General features: G+C 43.0%; 1 protein-coding gene across 1 annotated transcript in view; it reads right to left on the reverse strand.

Moving 5' to 3' along the window:
- The window catches only part of GAB3 (GRB2 associated binding protein 3), a 67,543-nt gene extending 50,452 nt beyond the window's left edge, over window positions 1-17,091 (reverse strand). Inside the window, 1 exon segment of the mRNA XM_074600334.1 lies at window positions 16,916-17,091. Coding sequence (XP_074456435.1) covers window positions 16,916-16,987 — 72 coding nt within the window. The 5' untranslated portion in view covers window positions 16,988-17,091.
- Between the last annotated feature and the right edge of the window lie 1,739 nt (window positions 17,092-18,830).

Below are 18,830 nucleotides of genomic sequence, written 5' to 3' on the forward strand. Positions count from 1 at the left end.
CTGAGCTCAGGAACTGGATTCAGGAATGCACAGACTGGGATCAAAGGCAGACGAACAGACAGTTTGTCTTGAATGCCAACTATTGAAGAAAGAGACTGACCACTTTGATCCCTCAGCTTTTACACTGAGCATGATGCAGATGGGATGAAATACCCTGTTGGCCACTTTTGGGTAACCTGTCCTGTCTGCTCCTCCCCCAGGTGCGACCCCTCTACGCTGTTCCGCTTCTGACCCTCCAACGGGGCACACAACAAAGTTAGCTGACCTTGATTGTTGTAGCAATAAGTATAAGCAAGAGTCTCGAAGGCAGCAGCACTGTGTTTGCAGCCCAGGGAACGTGTAACTGGAAAGCAAGCTCCTCAGCTGCAGCCAGGCACCGCTTCCACAGAGGTTTACTATCAGTCACTTTCGATACCTAAGAAACTTCTCTGCAGCGCTCTGCTTCTGGTTTGGTCCTTGATTAACTAATGGCTTGACACTGTGAAACGAACAATTTTCCCAACAGCATCACATTCAGGAAAGAGCAATTATAAGCTAAGGATTGGAACCACTAAATGCACCACACATATACAGTTGGACTCTTTCTTATTCCACCAAAGTAGATTAGTAATTAATGACATTGTCACCAAAAAACCGAGCAAATCCAGGAATAACAGTAAGCCAAATATATAACATAGTCAGACATGGGTTTCAAAAGAACAGGGGTCAAAGCTTCCAAGGCGTCATGTAGTTAAATAACTATCTGGATAGCTCAGCTCTTCTTTCCACCCAGCTGAGACGTCCCCAGCCTTGTCACAGTTCTACCCCTGACCTTAGGAGCTGAGCATTATAAGAGTCCCCTCCTACATAAAGGTTTTTAGTTAGAAGTTTAGTTAGAAGTCAACATTTATTTTTAATAACTGGATTATCAACAGGCGTTGGATGTCTCCACCGCTCCCCGTTCTCTGTTGCTGTCTCCCTGCCCTGGGGCTCTGGTATTTGCTGACTAAGGAGAGCGCCTGTGGCCCATTCCCAGAACAGACCCTGGCCGTGCTCAGCAATTTTACTGGGAAGAGAAGAGGCAACACCCTACACTAGCAGAGTGATAACTGGCTGTTTCAGCTAAAGGTTTTCAAATAAATTGCTACACTGCAATTTTAAGTGCTACAGGCAGAAAGGGTACCTGCCCTTATCAGAAGTGGTCAGTGCTTTCTACAAGATCTTAACCAAAGGTTAAGGTTTTTCCCAGCACTTGGGCATTTCTCTTTGCTGCTCTGGAGGATCCTCCAGTGTCTCTACCAGAAACACATCAGGCCTGTTGCCACCATTCCTATGTGAGGACAGTCCCTGGACGTCAGGCAGCTGCAGATGGGGTCTGAGAGCAGCGTTAGCACCCCGGTGCCGACTGGCACCATCTACAAGGAGGGATGGTGGCAAACAAGAGATTTTTTGTCCTCATTATGTTTCTTCCTAGCAAAAGTCAACTTAGCCAAGCACATAAAACTAATTTTAGTTTCCTTGGAGGTGACTTCCTTGCTCAGCCAATTCACTGAATACAGGTAGCGTGCAATTTTCCAGATGGCCACTAATGTTCAAGCATGGAAAAAACATAGTTTGATTATTGTATTCTAACTACTCTATTGCACAAGTATGTTATGAAATAGAGAGTTATGTAAAAATCATAGTGGATTTCACTATTTCCTATTTAACTGTCTTACCGTAAGCATGTATGATGCCTAAAAAATTCATTTATGTAGAAAAAATGTGAGCCAGCATAACATAATTTTTAACATCCTTCTGCTTCTTTACAATAAGACAGATGATGATGATATTTAATTTTTCCTTTACTAACATAAAACCTTCCACTTTAAGTCACAGTCCTTATGCTGAGAGGCGCTTTGGAGAGTTTTATTTTACAAACAGTGAATATAGACCTGGATTTTTTTGTTGTTGCTTGGCTGCTGTACCTACAGAATTTAATTATGGAAGATCAGAATATTCTTCTTGCTAAACACGCTTTAAAGGTCTGATAATGAAATATCCTCAACCATGTATCCTAGCTCACCACCTGGTCCACACAACCTTCAATTGGGGGCCCACAGAATCACTGTCATCCCACTGGGCCAGCCCATGATGGAAATGACAGTCTGCCCTTGGATGAGCTCAGGGCGGTTGGTAGTCTGTGCCAGCTCCAGAGGACCATAACAAAAATAGGAGAGATTAAAGAATCTCTTTGTTCTCAAGTCAAGCAAATATACCAAGGTCGAAGGAGACAGAAAAACCTGAACTAAGCTGCAAGATGATAAAAGGAATTTGGCAGGATAGCGTGTGGGAAAGCAGGGATTACCACTGCTTGTGTCATTGCTGCTTGAATCTAAGGGCTTGTCTGCAGTTTTACTGGCATAGCTGAGCTGCCATGTATCTGCTGGCATAAGTACATAAGAACACTCCAATAATGGAAAAAAAGAACATTGTTCCCAGTTTAGTTCATATCACTTCAGAAGCGGTTTAAGATAAAGGCAAAAGATGTCACTCATCCCAAGAGCATCTGAAGAGATGTTTATCAGGATAATTATAGTGATTTGAATTCATGCATCATTATACACCTATGTAATTCTCCTGTAGATTGTATTGGAAATGGAGCTTCTTGAAAGACTTGGTGATAGTCATTTCATCAACATTACACATGAACTGGTTAGTGAGACAAATTTTTGCTGTATCACAAAATACGGATTATTGGCATTTCCCGTATGAATATATTGCTCTGGATTAAAAGATTGCTAGAAAACCACTGGAAAAAACAAAGCTCCTGACACTGTTATGCTGAGCATCAGTGCAATGTGACTGTGAGGTGGCAAGGGCTACTCGATGCTATTAGTGGTAAAGATGCTTTTTCCAGGATCTAGCTAAAAGTGCATAGCTGATATGCAAATAGAGCCCAAAAGTCTCACAAACAGTAAGCAGCAAAACAGATCCCCTGGAGAAAGTCAGACGGAAACTGGTCAGTTCTTAAACAAAGAATGGATGTTTAGAGATTTTCTGAAGTTTTCCCTTGAATTCCAAAGGGCTGCCACACAGGATGCACACAAAATCTCTCTGGCCACAGGGTTTCACTGCTGGAGGAATGGAATTATAGGAGATAAACCCAACACATCCCAGTGAGGCTGTTCTACAGCCCGAAGCAGGAGGTTTTCCATCCCAAGCGATGTGCCAGCTCAGCCCTGAGAGCTGCAGCCTAGGGAAGGAAGAGAAGTTAGCGATGCAACGTCAGCATTAGGGGGATCTACAAGGTCCCCCTACAAGGGTGGGATGGCTTTTGCTCTGTTTGGAGAGGGAAGGCAAAGCATGATGGAGGAAATTACTGTAATGCAGAAGAGCAATATGAAATACTGTTGTGAAAAGCTCAGTGTGGAAGCCAACAAAGTGCCCTGATGGGGGATGGAGGGCCCAGCTGTGCTGAGGAACATGGCATCTGATGTTACCCCACACCATGCACAGGGCAAGGCGACGTTTCTGCGTGGAGCCTTGCCATTACTCTCGTGTTCTCACACATACGGTGGTGCATAGCAACTCATCTGCTGGGCCATCTGCCGAGCTGCCGGCATACTCAAATTAGGACTGCAACTCTTCATTCCTACATGCAGCCTTTCAAATTTTACACCCTCCCATTTGAAAACTTTCTCCTCCCGCTCCATCCATTACGTCACCCATCCTCATCAGCTGGGTCTGACTGCCACAGTAGTAGGTGTTCAGCAGCCTTCACATGGTCTCTCACCCTTCAGATTAATAACCTCACCTAGGGGAGAAACATCCTATGCACTTGCCTCACACTCCATGTGCCGCCCTATCAAACAGGATCATCATTTCAAAGATGGTACGGGAATTCCCCAGCCAGCAGGCAGCAGACAGCATCTGCTTTTGTATTATGTATTTCTAGGTCCTCAGCATGCTGCTGGCTGTGAGTCATGCAAATCTCACGTCGGGCAAAGCAAAAATGGCTGCACCGTGCAAAGACTTTATCATTCAAATAGAAAGTGAGATTTTTCAGTGACAGTTTACTCTTTTTAAGAAGTCACCAATTTCCCTGCAACTCTGCTTTTATTTTTCACCATAATTCTAACTGGCTGTAATCTCTTCGAGTGGAACGTTTTGTACAAAAGGTGTTACACAAAATAAAGTGAAATCGTGCATTTTAACACATTCTTATCCATTCATATCCATTACAAGCTGGTCAGTGCTGCAGTTCCCATATCACATACCACCTCTCCCAGTTACGTGGAAGCTACCAGGAGCTCTATGATGACAGACCTGTGGGTTTCCACCTGGAGGCAAAATCTTCCTCTCTACTTTTCTCTCCCCATTTCCTTGTTGCTGAGGACCATGGCTCTGTGCTTGATCTGCATCCAGCCAATTGATACAAAAGCTAAAGAGAAAAGCCTGAAGTTCAACTCTGATATTCAAGTTCACTGTTTAATGAAGAAAATACACCACCAGACATAAGATACTATGGTTAGTAGTAAGGAATATGTAGGGGAAACAGCTCAGATATTATTTAAATGTTCCCCATAAATATAGTCATAACGGGTTAGAATTTGAGACTGCATTTTTTTGGCTTCTGGTTTCTCCTTAAGCTCCTATATTGATAGAGAACATGAGATGCCATTTCTATTTCAGATTTTTTTTCTGATGAGTCTAAGTACTTTATATCTGAAATCTTTTCAGGGAGGTATTCCAAGCAGATTTGTGCAAAGTGATAAATGCAAATGGAAGCTTCAGATCTAACCTTCCAGTTTGACTGCACACCTGCCCGATTCCAGCAGCTTATTAAACCCTGTGTTTCCTTGGCCTTTCTGTCCATTATGGGTGCATTTTATTTTGGAAGGGAGAAGTTTCCTGCTTGATCGTATAGACTCAGTTGTGCTACATCACCGTATTTACTTGCTGCTGTTGCTGTGTAGGGTCATATGTTTTCTCTTGTCAGTCACAGCAAGAAACCATGAAGATCCTGCCCTAAATTTGCACCATGAACTAGAATCTAGAGTGATTCTGCATGACCATGTTTCCACTCAAAACAGGTACCTTGACTGCAGCAACCCTAGGTGAAAGTCAGAAGTGACCAGCTGCCCTGCAATAAAATGTGTTGTGTTCATCTGAGTGCTTTCCTCTGCTCCTTATCTTTCATTCCTACGCATAGAAGGCACATAAAACAGTTGCTTTCTTAAAAAAAACCCACCCCTATCTCTGAACTAAAATCTACAATTATATGCTCATATAGAGATCCCAGTTCCATTTCCAAATCCAGTAAACCTGAGGAACAAGTCAAACTGAAACCTGCCTGTGGGTGCACAGTAAGTTCTCAACATATGAGAATTAGGGCTGCCGCTGCTGAAATCTTCACATAGCTCAGGTTGCTAAACTACATGCAAATCATTTGCTTGGAAATGTTCCTGAGACATATCACTGGGGTGCATCTCTCTGACAATCCCTCTCCATCACTGTGTTCTGGAAAGGACTGCACAGCTCCCGCTTTACGCAAGTTGGCTCTGGCTCTTCACCTCCCAAACCTGCGTCGCCTGTTCTCGAAAGCCAAGTTTCACTAAAGCACCTCTGAACCCACGACAAGGTAAGTGCCATAGTGGAGGGAGTCCTTAGGGATTTAAAGCAGCAGTGTAAAGTCACTTAATCTTCACCTAGCTAACTATAGCTCATCTGAAACCTGGCCATGTCTACCATCTTCTGCCTCAACACCATTTCATTCAGTTTTAACAATGAAGATCTTTGCCCTGAGAAAGAGTGCAGGCAAATGTCATTGCAGCCCACTTGGAATACTCTAATGGGTAAACAGCTTTAATTTACCAGCCAGCAAACCCAGTTTACTTATAAAGTTTAGAAGATCATTTCAAGCACAAAGGACCTGGAAATATAATGAAAGACAAATAGGTCCTTTAGGAGGATAACATAAGAGAACTGCAGAGGGTATAATTCATTCTCCTTTCCATTTAGCAATGCTGCTGCTGGTGGTTAAAACTGGGCAATTTGCTGAGCGTGGGCAACAAAACCATGGAAAGGACAGGCTGTAGGTTGCACTTCTCCCGGCTGGAGATTTCTGTGTGTAGAAAATGCCTGGTAAAATCTTATTCACTCCAAAGACAGATAAATCATAATAATTGGTCTTTAGAGTTTGAGATAAATGCAGTCTCTGGCAAGGGTAAAGGATTTGACAGAGCCCAAATGAGGGTTTGAACTCCACAGGGGACAAGAAAGCCTCTAACACTCTCTCCTTCAGTCTGAGAATGAATACTGTTGTGCTAGAAAACAAGAAATGTCTCCAATCACAGCAGAAGCAAACTCCTAATGGAAGTAAATAAACAACCTTGACAGATGCTAAACTACTTGTTCATTTTCTAACACAGAACCTCAGACATTCTGTGGACATGTCTCAAGGTCTAAGGCACTAGGGGTTGGCTTGTGGCTGAAAATTAGCAAAGTTTCTTATTAACCAGCTATTCACATCCACTGTGTTAGGAAATACTCCTAGCCATTCAATTTCCAGCCCTCCATTCAAGGAGTGTTAACAAATCAAAAGAAACTTAAAAAAACCCCTGCCATTTAGGAATGAGAATAACTGCACTTAGCATCATTGGCTCCTGATGTACCCTCTAATTTTATTCTCCTGTATAAGTTTTATGGTAAATGTGGGATTTTCTGAAATGCCTCAGATTCCAACTTTAGATACAAAGGTCTCTTGGGTAGGGGGCATATTTACATTGTTTGTTTGTAGGAAAGTAACAGATTTGTGGAACTACAAAAATACCACGAAGAAATCTAATGGGATTGCATGCACTAAACTGGTTTAGGTTATGGCTGTGGGCTTCTTGCCTAATTCACAAAGAAATTAGATACCTCATATTGTGTCACATTAATAATTTCTTTAGAAGTAAACATATATATTTAAAGATAAGATCTTCCCAATTAGGCCAAGTGCAAGGTCTTGCACAGGGGTCAGGGCAATCCCAAGCACAAACACAGGCTGGGTGAAGAATGGATTGAGGGCAACCCTGAGGAGAAGGTCTTGAGAGTGTTGGTTGATGAGAAGCTCAACGTGACCCCCCAATGTGCGCTCGCAGCCCAGAAAGCCAACTGCATCCTGGGCTGCATCAAAAGCAGTGTGGCCAGCGGGGCGAGGGAGGTGATTCTGCCCCTCTGCTCCGCTCTGGGGAGACCCCACCTGGAGTACTGCATCCAGCTCTGGGGCCCCAACTTAAGAAGGACATGGACCTGTTGGAGCAAGTTCAGAAGAGGCCACAAAGATGATCAGAGGGCTGGAGACAGCCTATGGAGACAGGCTGAGACAGTTGGGGTTGTTCAGTCTGGCTCTGGCGTGACCTTATATCCCCTTCCAGTACTTACAGAGGGCCTACACGAAAGATGGGGAGGGACTCTTGATCAGGGAGTGGAGTGATAGGACGAGGGATAACAGTTTTAAACTGAAAGAGGGGAGATTTAGATTAGATATTAGGAAGAAATTCTTTACTGTGAGGGTGGTAAGGCACTGGCCCAGGTTGCCCAGAGAAGCTGTGGCTGCCCCATCCCTGGAGGTGTTCAAGGCCAGGCTGGATGGGGCTTGGAGCAGCCTGGTCTAGTGGGAGGTGTCCCTGCCCAGGGCAGGGGGGGTGGAACGAGATGTTCTTTAAGGTCCCTTCCAACCCAACCTATTCTATGATTAATTACAAATCTGCTAAATTAACTCACACATGAGCGAGCTTGGTCTGTGTTTCTGTGTTACACCTCCTACTAGGGGAAGGTGTGATGGCTCACAGCTGCTCTGCTCCCGATGCTCACACAAGAGCAGCGGGGCCAAGGGCAAGGCAGGATGGAGCATCAGGGTGCTGTGCACACTCACAGTGACACCCGCAAGGGGCTCGGAGGGGGCTGAGGAGCTTTGTGCCTAGGAGAACACAGCCCAGAGCATTCAACATCTGCAATAACATTTTGGAAATAAAGTCAGAGGCGTCTGTCTGCAAGTTACGAGACTGCTGTGCTCATTCGTAGGATAAGGGTTGCTTCTGCTCCAGCTGACACAGATGGAGGGAGGACTGGGCTCTAGTTCTCACGTTAGTGGCTTGCAGTTCCCACCATTTACTGAATCAGCCATTGGAGCTTAAATGAGCGTTCGTTGTGCTAAGGTCTGTATGTGAAGAGCACACGCAGGCAGCAGAGGAGGGATAAAAATGACCCTCCTGTACAAATGAAGCACTCAAGCACAGTCACAAGCCAGGTTTACAGAGATGTTAAGGCAGCTGAGGGTGCAAGCAGGTACCTAGGGCTACTCGCATAAAAGCCTAAGCATGTTTTTGTATATCTGGTCCTTGGTAACCTGCCAAACTATCCCAAAAAGGACAATGGACTCAAATTTCCTGTTTCTGGCTTCACGGGGGCACATTTTCTCAAAGCTCATTCCCTCTGTCAGATTTTCCCTTCTGAGCACACCTTTGCAGAGTGAATTTTCAACAGTTCCCCATGCCCTTTGATACCTCAAAGTAGCTATTTAATTCACAAGTGTGTGAGGTGCCATGGTTCTACCAGTTTCCCTTGCAAATTTTATCTTGCAAAAAACAAAGCCAAAAAACTTAGCAGAACTCCAGAGGTGTCAATTTTTAGTACTCTCACATGCCTAGAAATTCTGTTGTAAGTTCCTTCTAAGTAGTCTGGGGTTAATGGGACTGAAGAGAATGATAGGAAGGAAAGAAATAATTATATATTCTTTTTTCTCAACATGTCCCAAATGTCACCTCTGACCTGGCTTTCTATTTCTGGCATGGACTAAACTCCCTCTATTTATTTAGCAGCCTACACACCATTACAGTAACATAGCAACAGTACTTTCAGTTGTGAATTTGAAAAAATGAAAAGAAAAAAAAAGAACATATTTTTCATAAGAAAACTGTTAAAGACTTGGAGTCTAGTAACACTTCAGTAAATGCTTCTATTTTTCCCTTTACAAGCCAGAATTATTAGGTTTCCAGTCTGCAAACCCAATGCGAAGGGATGCACAGGGGAACCAAAGCAGTGTCACCGTCACGAAGCCTGTTCTCCCTGTGCCAACCTGACTGTCCCCTAACCTTTCTGTTTGTTTGTCTTAATGATGTTTCAGCCTGAATATTTCTCAGGCTCAGCACAGACAAAAGCGGGAGTTTGGGGAGGATACTGAAATAATCATGGGATTTATCTGGTGGTTTTCTCTCACTTTTCAAAACTAGTTCACCATTATTTTATTTTATAATCCATACCTCAAGGGTGGTGTGACACTCAGAGTTACCTGTCAGAAAGGAACATCTTAAAAAGCACATAGTGAAGTTGGAGTACCAGTCCCATTTTTAGCTGACAGTCCAAATCCCTCTGTTTTACAAGGCAAGTTAGCCAGTGAAGACCTGTAAAAACAGCCCTGGAGTCAGAGGAGTACCCAGGGAAAATATTTTGCAAATCCTATTTCAGTGGGAGCAACGCGACTAAGTAGCTCAAAAAAGGAGTTACTCAAGTGCTTCTTATTTTTAAACCTAAGGCCTCAGTGAAAACTCAATCATTTTCTTAGGATGGGTTAAAAATGTTGAACTTCTTAAAAATAAAACTTCTTAAGCTTGCAAAGCTTCCACTATAAATATTAGTAAACAATACAGATGTGGTAGCTGGAATAGCAGCGAGCACTTCATGAAGCAGCGTATGACTTCTCATGAAACTGTTTCTTCATTGCTACTGTAAACTCAGCTGGCATCTCTTCAGATGCTTTTTTCCTCATCTCATAGCGATTTTATCAGCACGCGGCCACCTCTGTATGCCGGTGGCTTTTCTGTGGAATCGGCAATGGGTTTTGGAAGTGCAGCTTTACAGCAGGCATACATGCTCAGCTTTCCCAGCACTTATAAACTCAATACTTCTGTAAACTTAGTGGCTGCACTGCACAGTTTGTAAAGTCTGCAAGTAAAACATAGTTCAAGCTTGTTCTGAACTATTGGTTTCTCCTTGGCACGACCAGTTCATGTCAGCTTGAAAAAATGGCTTCACAACTGTAAAATCCTTGAACTTCTACAAACAGTTTGCAAGTCTGGTATGTAAAAACAGATTGTTCACAAACTATGCACTCTGCTGAGAGATTACAACCATTGCAAATTTAGAAAGGGTCCTGTTATGGCCATTATTCTATCCAACAGAAATATGGATACATAACCCACGGTCCCTGAGACATGGGAGTCACAGGGTGAATAATATTTGTCACTAACAGGGCTCACAGAAACTACTGTCTTTTAAAAAGCATTGTCAAAAATGAGTCAAAAACTTCCAGATGACAATCTAAGTTCCATTTAAATTAACACCTTCATTTAAGGAATTTTAAATTCATACCGATAATGACAATTTACTGCCTTTCTGTAAAATGCTCTATGGGAAAGGATACTGAATAACTGAAATGTGCGGTTCAAGGCTTTTGTGGAAAACTACAAAGCGGTTTTGCCTGCAGGGGTCAGGTGGGGTTTCTGGCATCAGAAGGGAAGAGAATAACAAAATCTCGAAGAACAGTTGTCTCATTCTAACAATTACAAAGCTGTTAATGAGTTAGCCTCAGAAAGGGAGTATTTTTCTGCCATGAAGACTAGACATCAGTTTTGGTTTATTTTTAGCAAATACCAAGTTTGCAAACAAGATTTCAAAACTGAGTTTTGCATGGCTATATGTTTGTTGCTGGGTTGTTTTTTTTTCTGATGCAACACAAACTGAAACAAGTCAAGGATATTGTAAAGCAGAAAAAAAAAAGTTGAAATATTGTATTTTATTCAACAATTAAATGAGAGAGAGGAAAATCTATTTTATCTGGCTGGCTGTAATGTTTTGACATGCAAATTTCATTTCAAAGATAGCATTTTTTCCTTGTCTTATCACATTACTAATTAATTTCCAAATCAAATGAAAAGGACAAGAAAGCAAATAAAACAACTGTTTCTCTACTGAGTAACATTATAGGACTAAACTTGTTCCTTTCCCTGAAAACCTATCAAATTGTCATAATACACATTCATAGCTTTTTAATGCATTATTGGTAGAAGTAATGTGTTTATCCATATTATAGTTTTCATGCTACAACAAAGAGTTCACCAAAGTACTACTTGTAATGATTTTTCCTCTAAGACATGTTTGATTGCATCACTAGTTTAATTACCACTCAATTTAACATTTCCTTCTCTATTTCAAACTAGCACGTTTGGGTTTTTTTAAGTCTCTATTTTTGAATGCAAAGACCTGATAACTTGTGGGTTTCTGTTTTGAATAGAAACCAATAGCTGGACATTCCTGCGCACTGAAAACATGTAGTCAAAGATTAAACTGGGGCTTCAGGGCTATTACGGCTCCACCCAAATAAATAGTCCAAGGGAAATTATTCTGCTTAACATTCTGATACACAGGTTGCCAAGAACAGCAGTATATTTTAGAAATTATTTTTTTCTTAGAAGTCAACCTATCTCATTAAACATTGCATTTAAACTACCAAAACATGGTTAAAATGGAAGAAAAGGGTCTAGAATAAACATCTCACTTAATCTACCAAAACAAAATTAAGTGGTGGAGAATGGTCTGATTTGCACTTAGCTAATTATAAACGTTTAATGATAATGATGGAAACTCCTCCCTAAAATAAATTTTCTGCTGTTATTTTACCAGTGAGATCAATTTGTTCAGGATTTCACAGAGAAGGGAACACGTAGTTGGCCGCACAGTAGCTTCTATATGAAAGGCTTCGTTTTCTCAAAATTGAGTTATTCCTTAATATACAAACCAGATAGAATATATGCTGGGTTTTAAAGTGAAGTAACAGCAGCAAAAGCATAAGTACAAAACTTACAACTAGAAACAGCTAAAAGGCTCTGTCAACTTTCTCCATCACATGGAACTCCTATTCCCACCCGGCCTATGAACTACAGTTACAAAACCTGTACAGATTGGTTAAACTCAGTTATTTCAACAAAGACTTTGGGATGCTGATTCCAGCAGGGTATGAAAGGTGGCTGTAACTCTCTGTTCAGAGGGGACAGAGCTCAAGAGGTGAGACTTTGTAGGAAGCATTTGGGAATAAAAAGGCTTATGGACAAAAATTAAGTTCAGATTTCTCTTTGATAGTTGTTTTTTCATAAACATCCCCCAAATCCCAAACCAGCAGAAGTAGTACTTGATGCCACACAGCACTTGGGGATTTCTTTTAGGGGAGGGTGGCAGTGTCCTCTGCTGACACCAGGCCATTGCTAGATCAGAAAGAAGCTGCTCTGCATCCCACCCGCCCATAGCAGTGCTGGGGGACTCTTGTTCCTATTACTTGAGTAAATTCTTCCATAATTCTACTTTACTTTTCCTTCTTAGTGGCCAGTAACTTCTCGTTTGTTCTCCTGATAAATACCAAAACTTCAGCTAAAAATGGAGAAGTCGTCTAGCTTCTTTTACCTCGTAAAACCCTGGCAGTGGGGTGCTGTGGTCGAGTTTTGGCAGATCCCCCCAACAGCCAGAGCCAACTGTCTGCAGCTCCTTGCTACTGTGCCTGTCTCCCCCTCATGCAGAGACAGCAGGAATGGACACTGCTTTACTAGCTTTCTGCAATTGGTACATTAACTTACACCTCGATTTGTCTTCCCAGGCCACACACTCCAAGAAGATGTGCAGTAAGAAGTGCACGGCTAATTTTTCTAACATGGAGTCCATTTTGGACTCTTGTTCTAGAGATGCTGACAAGGAATTTTGATTTTCAATGATGTTTGAAGAATCCAGTCACTCAAGCAAAGTGGGAAACTTGCCTTTTTTTAAGCAAGTGGTCTTCCCTCATCAATTTGTATAGTACTGAAGATTAAAAATAGGCCTTCAGCTGGGGTACAGCTGTGCAGCATTGACTTAAATGGAGCTGCACTGACTCACAACAAGCAAGTATCTGTACATAGCCCTTTACTATTGCAAACCACAAAACTTAACACGAAGTAATTACTGGCGTGGCATTCACGGGATCCAGCGGGCAGGCTGGCTAGCCACCGCTAGCTGCTCCCCACAGGTGTGACAAACTACAGGACAGCGATCTGAGGATAGGTGGAAATTAACTGCCTGTTAAAAACTCCTTCTCCTTATCAGTGCGTAGAACAATGTGTCTTTTCAGCAGTGCTAGTCTCTTAGTTCATTAGACGTCCTCTCTGCCTTCTTTCTTGTCTTTTTTCCCCTCACAGTGACTTTTTGCACTGGCTGTAGTAATTCCTTTCTTTTCTAGGGCATGAAACCATTCTCTCTCCTCTCCAGTAAACAGAAACCAAATATTAGCAGTCAGTGAGCAGATATATTTCCATATAAAAAGTATCAGAAGCCGGCTGTTCAAGGCTGACATTACAGAATTGGGGTATGTGATCAACACCATCCTGAGCCTTCTGATTTTTTTAAAAAAAATTTAACAGACATAAACAGTTTTTTCCCTTGCAGCTTGGAATGCCTGGTCCAAATCCCCATTTGGATGTATTCAGGACTAAATATAAGGCACAGTGAAACCTATCAAACCTGAAGCAGATTCTCCCATGATGTCTAATTTCCTACTGAGGCTGGTACTCATGATCCACTAATACCAATAACAAAAATTTCCAGTGGGGACAGGTTTTCCTCCCGTGGGGCTGTGTCAAGCTGTGTCTGAAACTTTATTTTCAGCCTAGAGTATGATGGACTTCACCTCCACCACCACCAGTTCCTAATTTTTGGTAGCAGCTTCTTCCTCTCTTGTCCCCGCCCTGTAACCCGCTCCCCCAGAGCTCTGGGGGGTTCCCCAGCACCCCTCAGGCCCAAACAGCCCCCACCAGTGAGAAAAGCTGGAACCAAGGCGGGGAACGAGAGCAGCACAGCTTTCAGGTCACACTTAGGGGACAAAGAACTGCAGCTCACACGGAATGCTCTCCCGGGAGACTCCTTGCACAACTGCCTCTTTAGGTAGGCTGACATGGTGGATTCATGGGTCAAGTATCAGACAGAGGGAAAAGCACTGTACACGCCGTTAAACCACTATTAAGAGTATTTGCCTGCTGAAGTGAAGCTCCCTGTGCTTTCTAATGAATTCTCTGCATTTAGCATTAAGCTCTCTGTTTTTACAGAAAGTTACACTTAGGTAATTAATCTCATGTTCGTTTCCTGCACATGTAAGAGAGCAGCCTTTGTTAGGGAATGATAAGACACTTCTAAGAATAGTGCTACTAAGAGCATCAGCTTTGTAAGACATTACAGGAAAAATACAGACTCTTAACACCTGCTTTTCGCTTTTCAAAATTTTGAAGATAATGTTCTGCTTACCTAGAGCCAAATTTTGACTTGTTTATGCATGGAAAACCTAATTGCTTTCATCAGAGAACAAGCGTAAATGAAGGTATATTTTGGTCTTTAGGCTCCAATCTCGCAAAGATGTATTTGTTTAATTTTATAAACACTGTAAATATTCCCAGTGGCTTCGGTGGGACCCTCTGCAGTTCCCAGTCTCACAATTTGAATTCATCACTTTGTCTGGTTTCTTAACTACAGATTCCACTGAAATTAATTGGATTTTCTTAGTGATTGTAGCAGATTGAGGATTAAGAATTTATCTGCGTGTAAAACAAGAGACCCTCAGGACAGATTTACAGACGCCAGATGCTGAACTCGGGAAAATGCAAACGGGGAGACAAGCCCGTGAGAGCAACTGAGTCGCTCCAGTGAACCAGATCCCACTGAGCAGCAGAGCCAGCCTGCATTGGAAGCTTCAGCTCAGAGCATGGGTTTTGCCAGCTGAACACAAAGGGTGGTGTAAAGCTTGGGGATTTATGTACGTTGTCAGTTCAGAACCAGAGCCAACACCATTCTCCTGTAAGCGGTTGACACTTGACACCTACTGAAGTCAGTTTAAACAGTCATTGTTTTAAAGCTTGTGTTGTTTTTAAGCAGTTACTGTGGTTCAGCCCGAGCTATCTACCACCCCAGTGCAAGATGCGCAAGCTGCCATGCTGGTGAAACCATATAAAAAGTGTGGAAAAAATAGTTTACAGTGGGTAAGAGACAATTTCCATTTGGTTTGTAGCATCCACTGTGTAACCAGCCATATGAGAAAGGACATTAATCCTTGCTGTACTTGCAGCAGATTTCTTTCTGCTTTATTATGGACAAAGGAGTAGTTTATCCTCCTAACCAGAAAACAAAGTCTAATCTGCAGAGATCTGGCTAATCTAGTGGTTGGTGTCTGAAGAATAACATAGACCCAATTTCCCTAGGTTTTGTAGTGCAAAATCTGAGCAGAGCAGACTGCAACTAGTCTTGTGAGCTGATCAGAGCCCCTGTTGTGACTATTATCTTGACTGTATAATGGGGGCTTTCAAATCCCAGCTTTATCACATTCTGTTTTCTCTACTTTGCCCTTTTATGAATATTGAGTCATCAAAAATAGCTTCACTGGCAGAGTTACTAATGATACCAGCTGGGTGAATCAGTGGCTCTTACATTGTCTAGTGCCTGCTACACAGTGCTATTAGTACTCTCATTATAAAATACAACAAAAATTAGATATACACATTTTATTTGCAGCTCCCTTGGGACACATCATAGGGGTTATTTTAGAATTGGAAAATGCTAACCGAATAAAGCAAATATTAATCCATTTCAATGTGATACTGTGATCTAAAGGAAGAAACTCTAGCTTAGAATAAGTTAAAAGTAAATTCTAACATCAGTAAATTATCCTTTCTCCTAGTTTTTAGTGCAAAGAAAAAACACACAACCAAGTTATAGCTACCACATTCTTCATGAAACAGTTATTCCTCATATTACTAGAAAAAGCTAACATCAGCAGTCCAGAAAAAATGCTGATAAAGAGAAGAGAATATGACAAATGATGTAAGCTACGTATATGGCTCGGGAGTGTGACAGACACATATGGTGGCATCCTTCTAGTACAGCGCAGTGCTCTGGGGTAAGTTAGGTTAGAAGTGCATGACTCAAACGAGTATTACCGATTCCAAAAGTGTAACAACAGTGACAACATGCCTGATGAAGAACCATCACAAATGAGTATGCAAAATGGCCCACGATGGGCTTACATTTTTAATGCTGTCCCAAGCAATTTTTTAAGGGTCATTTATTTCTACCCGGAATGTCTTCCTCGCAGCCCTGCAATGATACAGTTTCCTATGTTTGCAACACACACCCTTTTTTTTTTTTTTTTTTTTTTTTTTCCCAGAAAAACAGGCAGGCAGATACAGAGCGAAACAAGGGGCCCCCTTTACACATCATGCAGTCGCAGCTCACCATGCAGGCAGTGCTCGCTGCTTCTCACCAGCCCCCGTCACCTTTCAGCTATCAGGAACTTTACAGCATGGCATCTTCTAGCACCTCTTTATCACAGACACAAAGTAAAGCTTTCCGCTAGCAACTGCATCTGGCATATTTAACTGGTAAATAAAACTGTTGCAGATGTTGCCTTTAGCAAGTGTCATAGAAATTACAGAGCATCTTAACAAAGCAGAGCCTCAGAATTTAAAGTATTAGCTTTCTTCAGGAGGTTCTTGCCCTTCCCTGGTAAAGTGACATCTGAAATTCTGTTACAACAATTCTGTTACAACAATTACGGCAACATTAACTGAAACCGAAATGTGGTTTTTAGCCTAAGATATGTTGCATAACAACTGAAGTATTATAATCTTACAAGCCGGGAAAGGTTAATTCCAAGGGGCACAAGAACATCGGTGAAAACTAAAACACTCCATAAACGCACGGACTTGCAAATCTTTTTGTTTTGGTCCAAGGCGAAGCCGAAACCGGCGAGACATTGCAAAGGCAGAGTAAGGCACCGAGCACATGCCGAAATACGTTTAGCAAGGGGAGGAAGAAAAAAAAATATCAGCAGAGCCTCTGCACTTACGTATCTCTTGAGTTTCTTCTCGGGGGGTGATTTAATGAGCCATCCAGTGCAAACGACGTCCCCTGAGCTCATCTTCCCCCCCGGCGCGGAGCGGCGACGCGGGAGCCAGGGTGCGGGCTGCGAGTGTCCGCCTGTCCCCGTGTCCGTGTGCGTGTGTGTATTGTTCCCAGCCAATTTGAACACAGCAGCAATCAGCTTCCTTCAGCTGCGCTCTGATACTGCTCCAGCCCGAGGAGGAAGTCATGACATTGATCACTGACACGGCCAGCCCTCCCTCCGCCGCAAACACAATGCAACACACCGAGCACGTGATGGGCGGCCGGGGCTCGCCGCCACCCAGCCGGCGGCTGCGACACCCACCGCCACCGCCGGCTCCCGCGCCCGGCCCCGCAGCACGCCGCGGGCGATGGGGGAGCCCGGCCCCGCCCGGCGCCCCGGGGATGCGGCGGCCCGGGGAAGGGGAGGCGGAGGGGCGAGCACCCCTCGGCGGGGCTGCCGCGGCCCCGGTGAAGTGCGGGTTCAGCGGGGTTGGCCCCGGGGGCGGGAGAAGGGCTTTGGCCTGGCTGATGGAGGCACGGCCGGATGCGGTGCCAGTCCGCACATCTGCTGTCCTCCGTCCCCACTGAAACGTCCACCACACCGTCTGCCCGGTCTGCTGCTTCCAAACTTCTCCAGTCTGTGGATTTAAAGGGTTTTCGGTGGCATTTTGTCCCCTGTATGAATTTACTACGAATAAACTTGATTTTTTCTAGTTGCATCATTGCAGGTTTTTTAGAAATGGACATTTTCAGAAGCGACTTCAGGGAGACAGGTTGCCATTCCACTGTCACAACTGAAAGATATGACCGCAGACTGCATAACATCGCTGATGTCCTTGCAGTTAGTGCCTCTCTACAGCATGGGAAACTCCTGGCTTGTCAAGGACAGGGCAGCTTGTGTTCATTTTTAAGAAGTTGCTCATAACTTTGACTTAAAGTGGATGCGGTGCTTCTTCACTGGGTTTTACGAGTCTAATTTCTGAGGAGTCTCTCATGACTCTGCTGAGGCACAGCACTGGCGATGGAGCCTGAGGCTGCAAGGTGGGCTCGGCAGTATCAGGCCTGGGTGAGAGTTCCATGTTTTCACAGAATTTTTCACAGCTGTGCTGGAGCTCTCCAGCAAGGCAGGCTGACAACGGCTTGCAGTGTCACTGCTGGAATCTGACAAACCGGAAACCAGGCTTCGTGTTTTTTTCAAGATTTTAAGCAAAAATGTTGTGGCAATATGTATTTATTGTATGTAATATAATATGTACTATAAATGGCATATAATACATAAATATATGCCCTATGTACATCTACCCAACAATATAAATAATCTGTACAAATTCCTAGCATCCCTGTTGCTAGTGCTTTACATTATCACTGGTCTTAAAAGAATCTCACCATAAATGAAAACTGTCATGGATAAACTATAAGCACTTTATTTCAAATGTGCTCTGAGCTATCTGAACAGGTTTTTGTTTGAGAGTGACTTTTATGCAGCCTTGCAATATTTTTTAATTCCCAACCTGACATTCTACTACCACTTGCACTCAGCTCCATATATCCTTTATCCACAGTGATGTTTTAACGACTTCATATGTTTAATAGCAAGTTTGTGAACAAGGTTTTGTAACACTTGGAGAGATGCATCCAGCCATGGAACTTATTTAGGGAAGGAAAGTCACACTTTCCTTCCACATGTGACTTGACTGTGTCACTCTGACAGATTTGATAGCCTTAAACCTGAAGGCTTTAAAACATTAGTCTGCCAATATAAAATGAATTGCGATATATGTCATGTGTTATCCCTGCAGTGTGATAACAATACCCATTTTTTACTGGATCACTCTTCAGGCAGATGGGTTCCGCATCAGGTTCCTTGCACAGCTGCA

The sequence above is a fragment of the Larus michahellis genome, chromosome 9 (assembly GCF_964199755.1).
Source record: "Larus michahellis chromosome 9, bLarMic1.1, whole genome shotgun sequence".
Taxonomy (NCBI): domain Eukaryota; kingdom Metazoa; phylum Chordata; class Aves; order Charadriiformes; family Laridae; genus Larus; species Larus michahellis.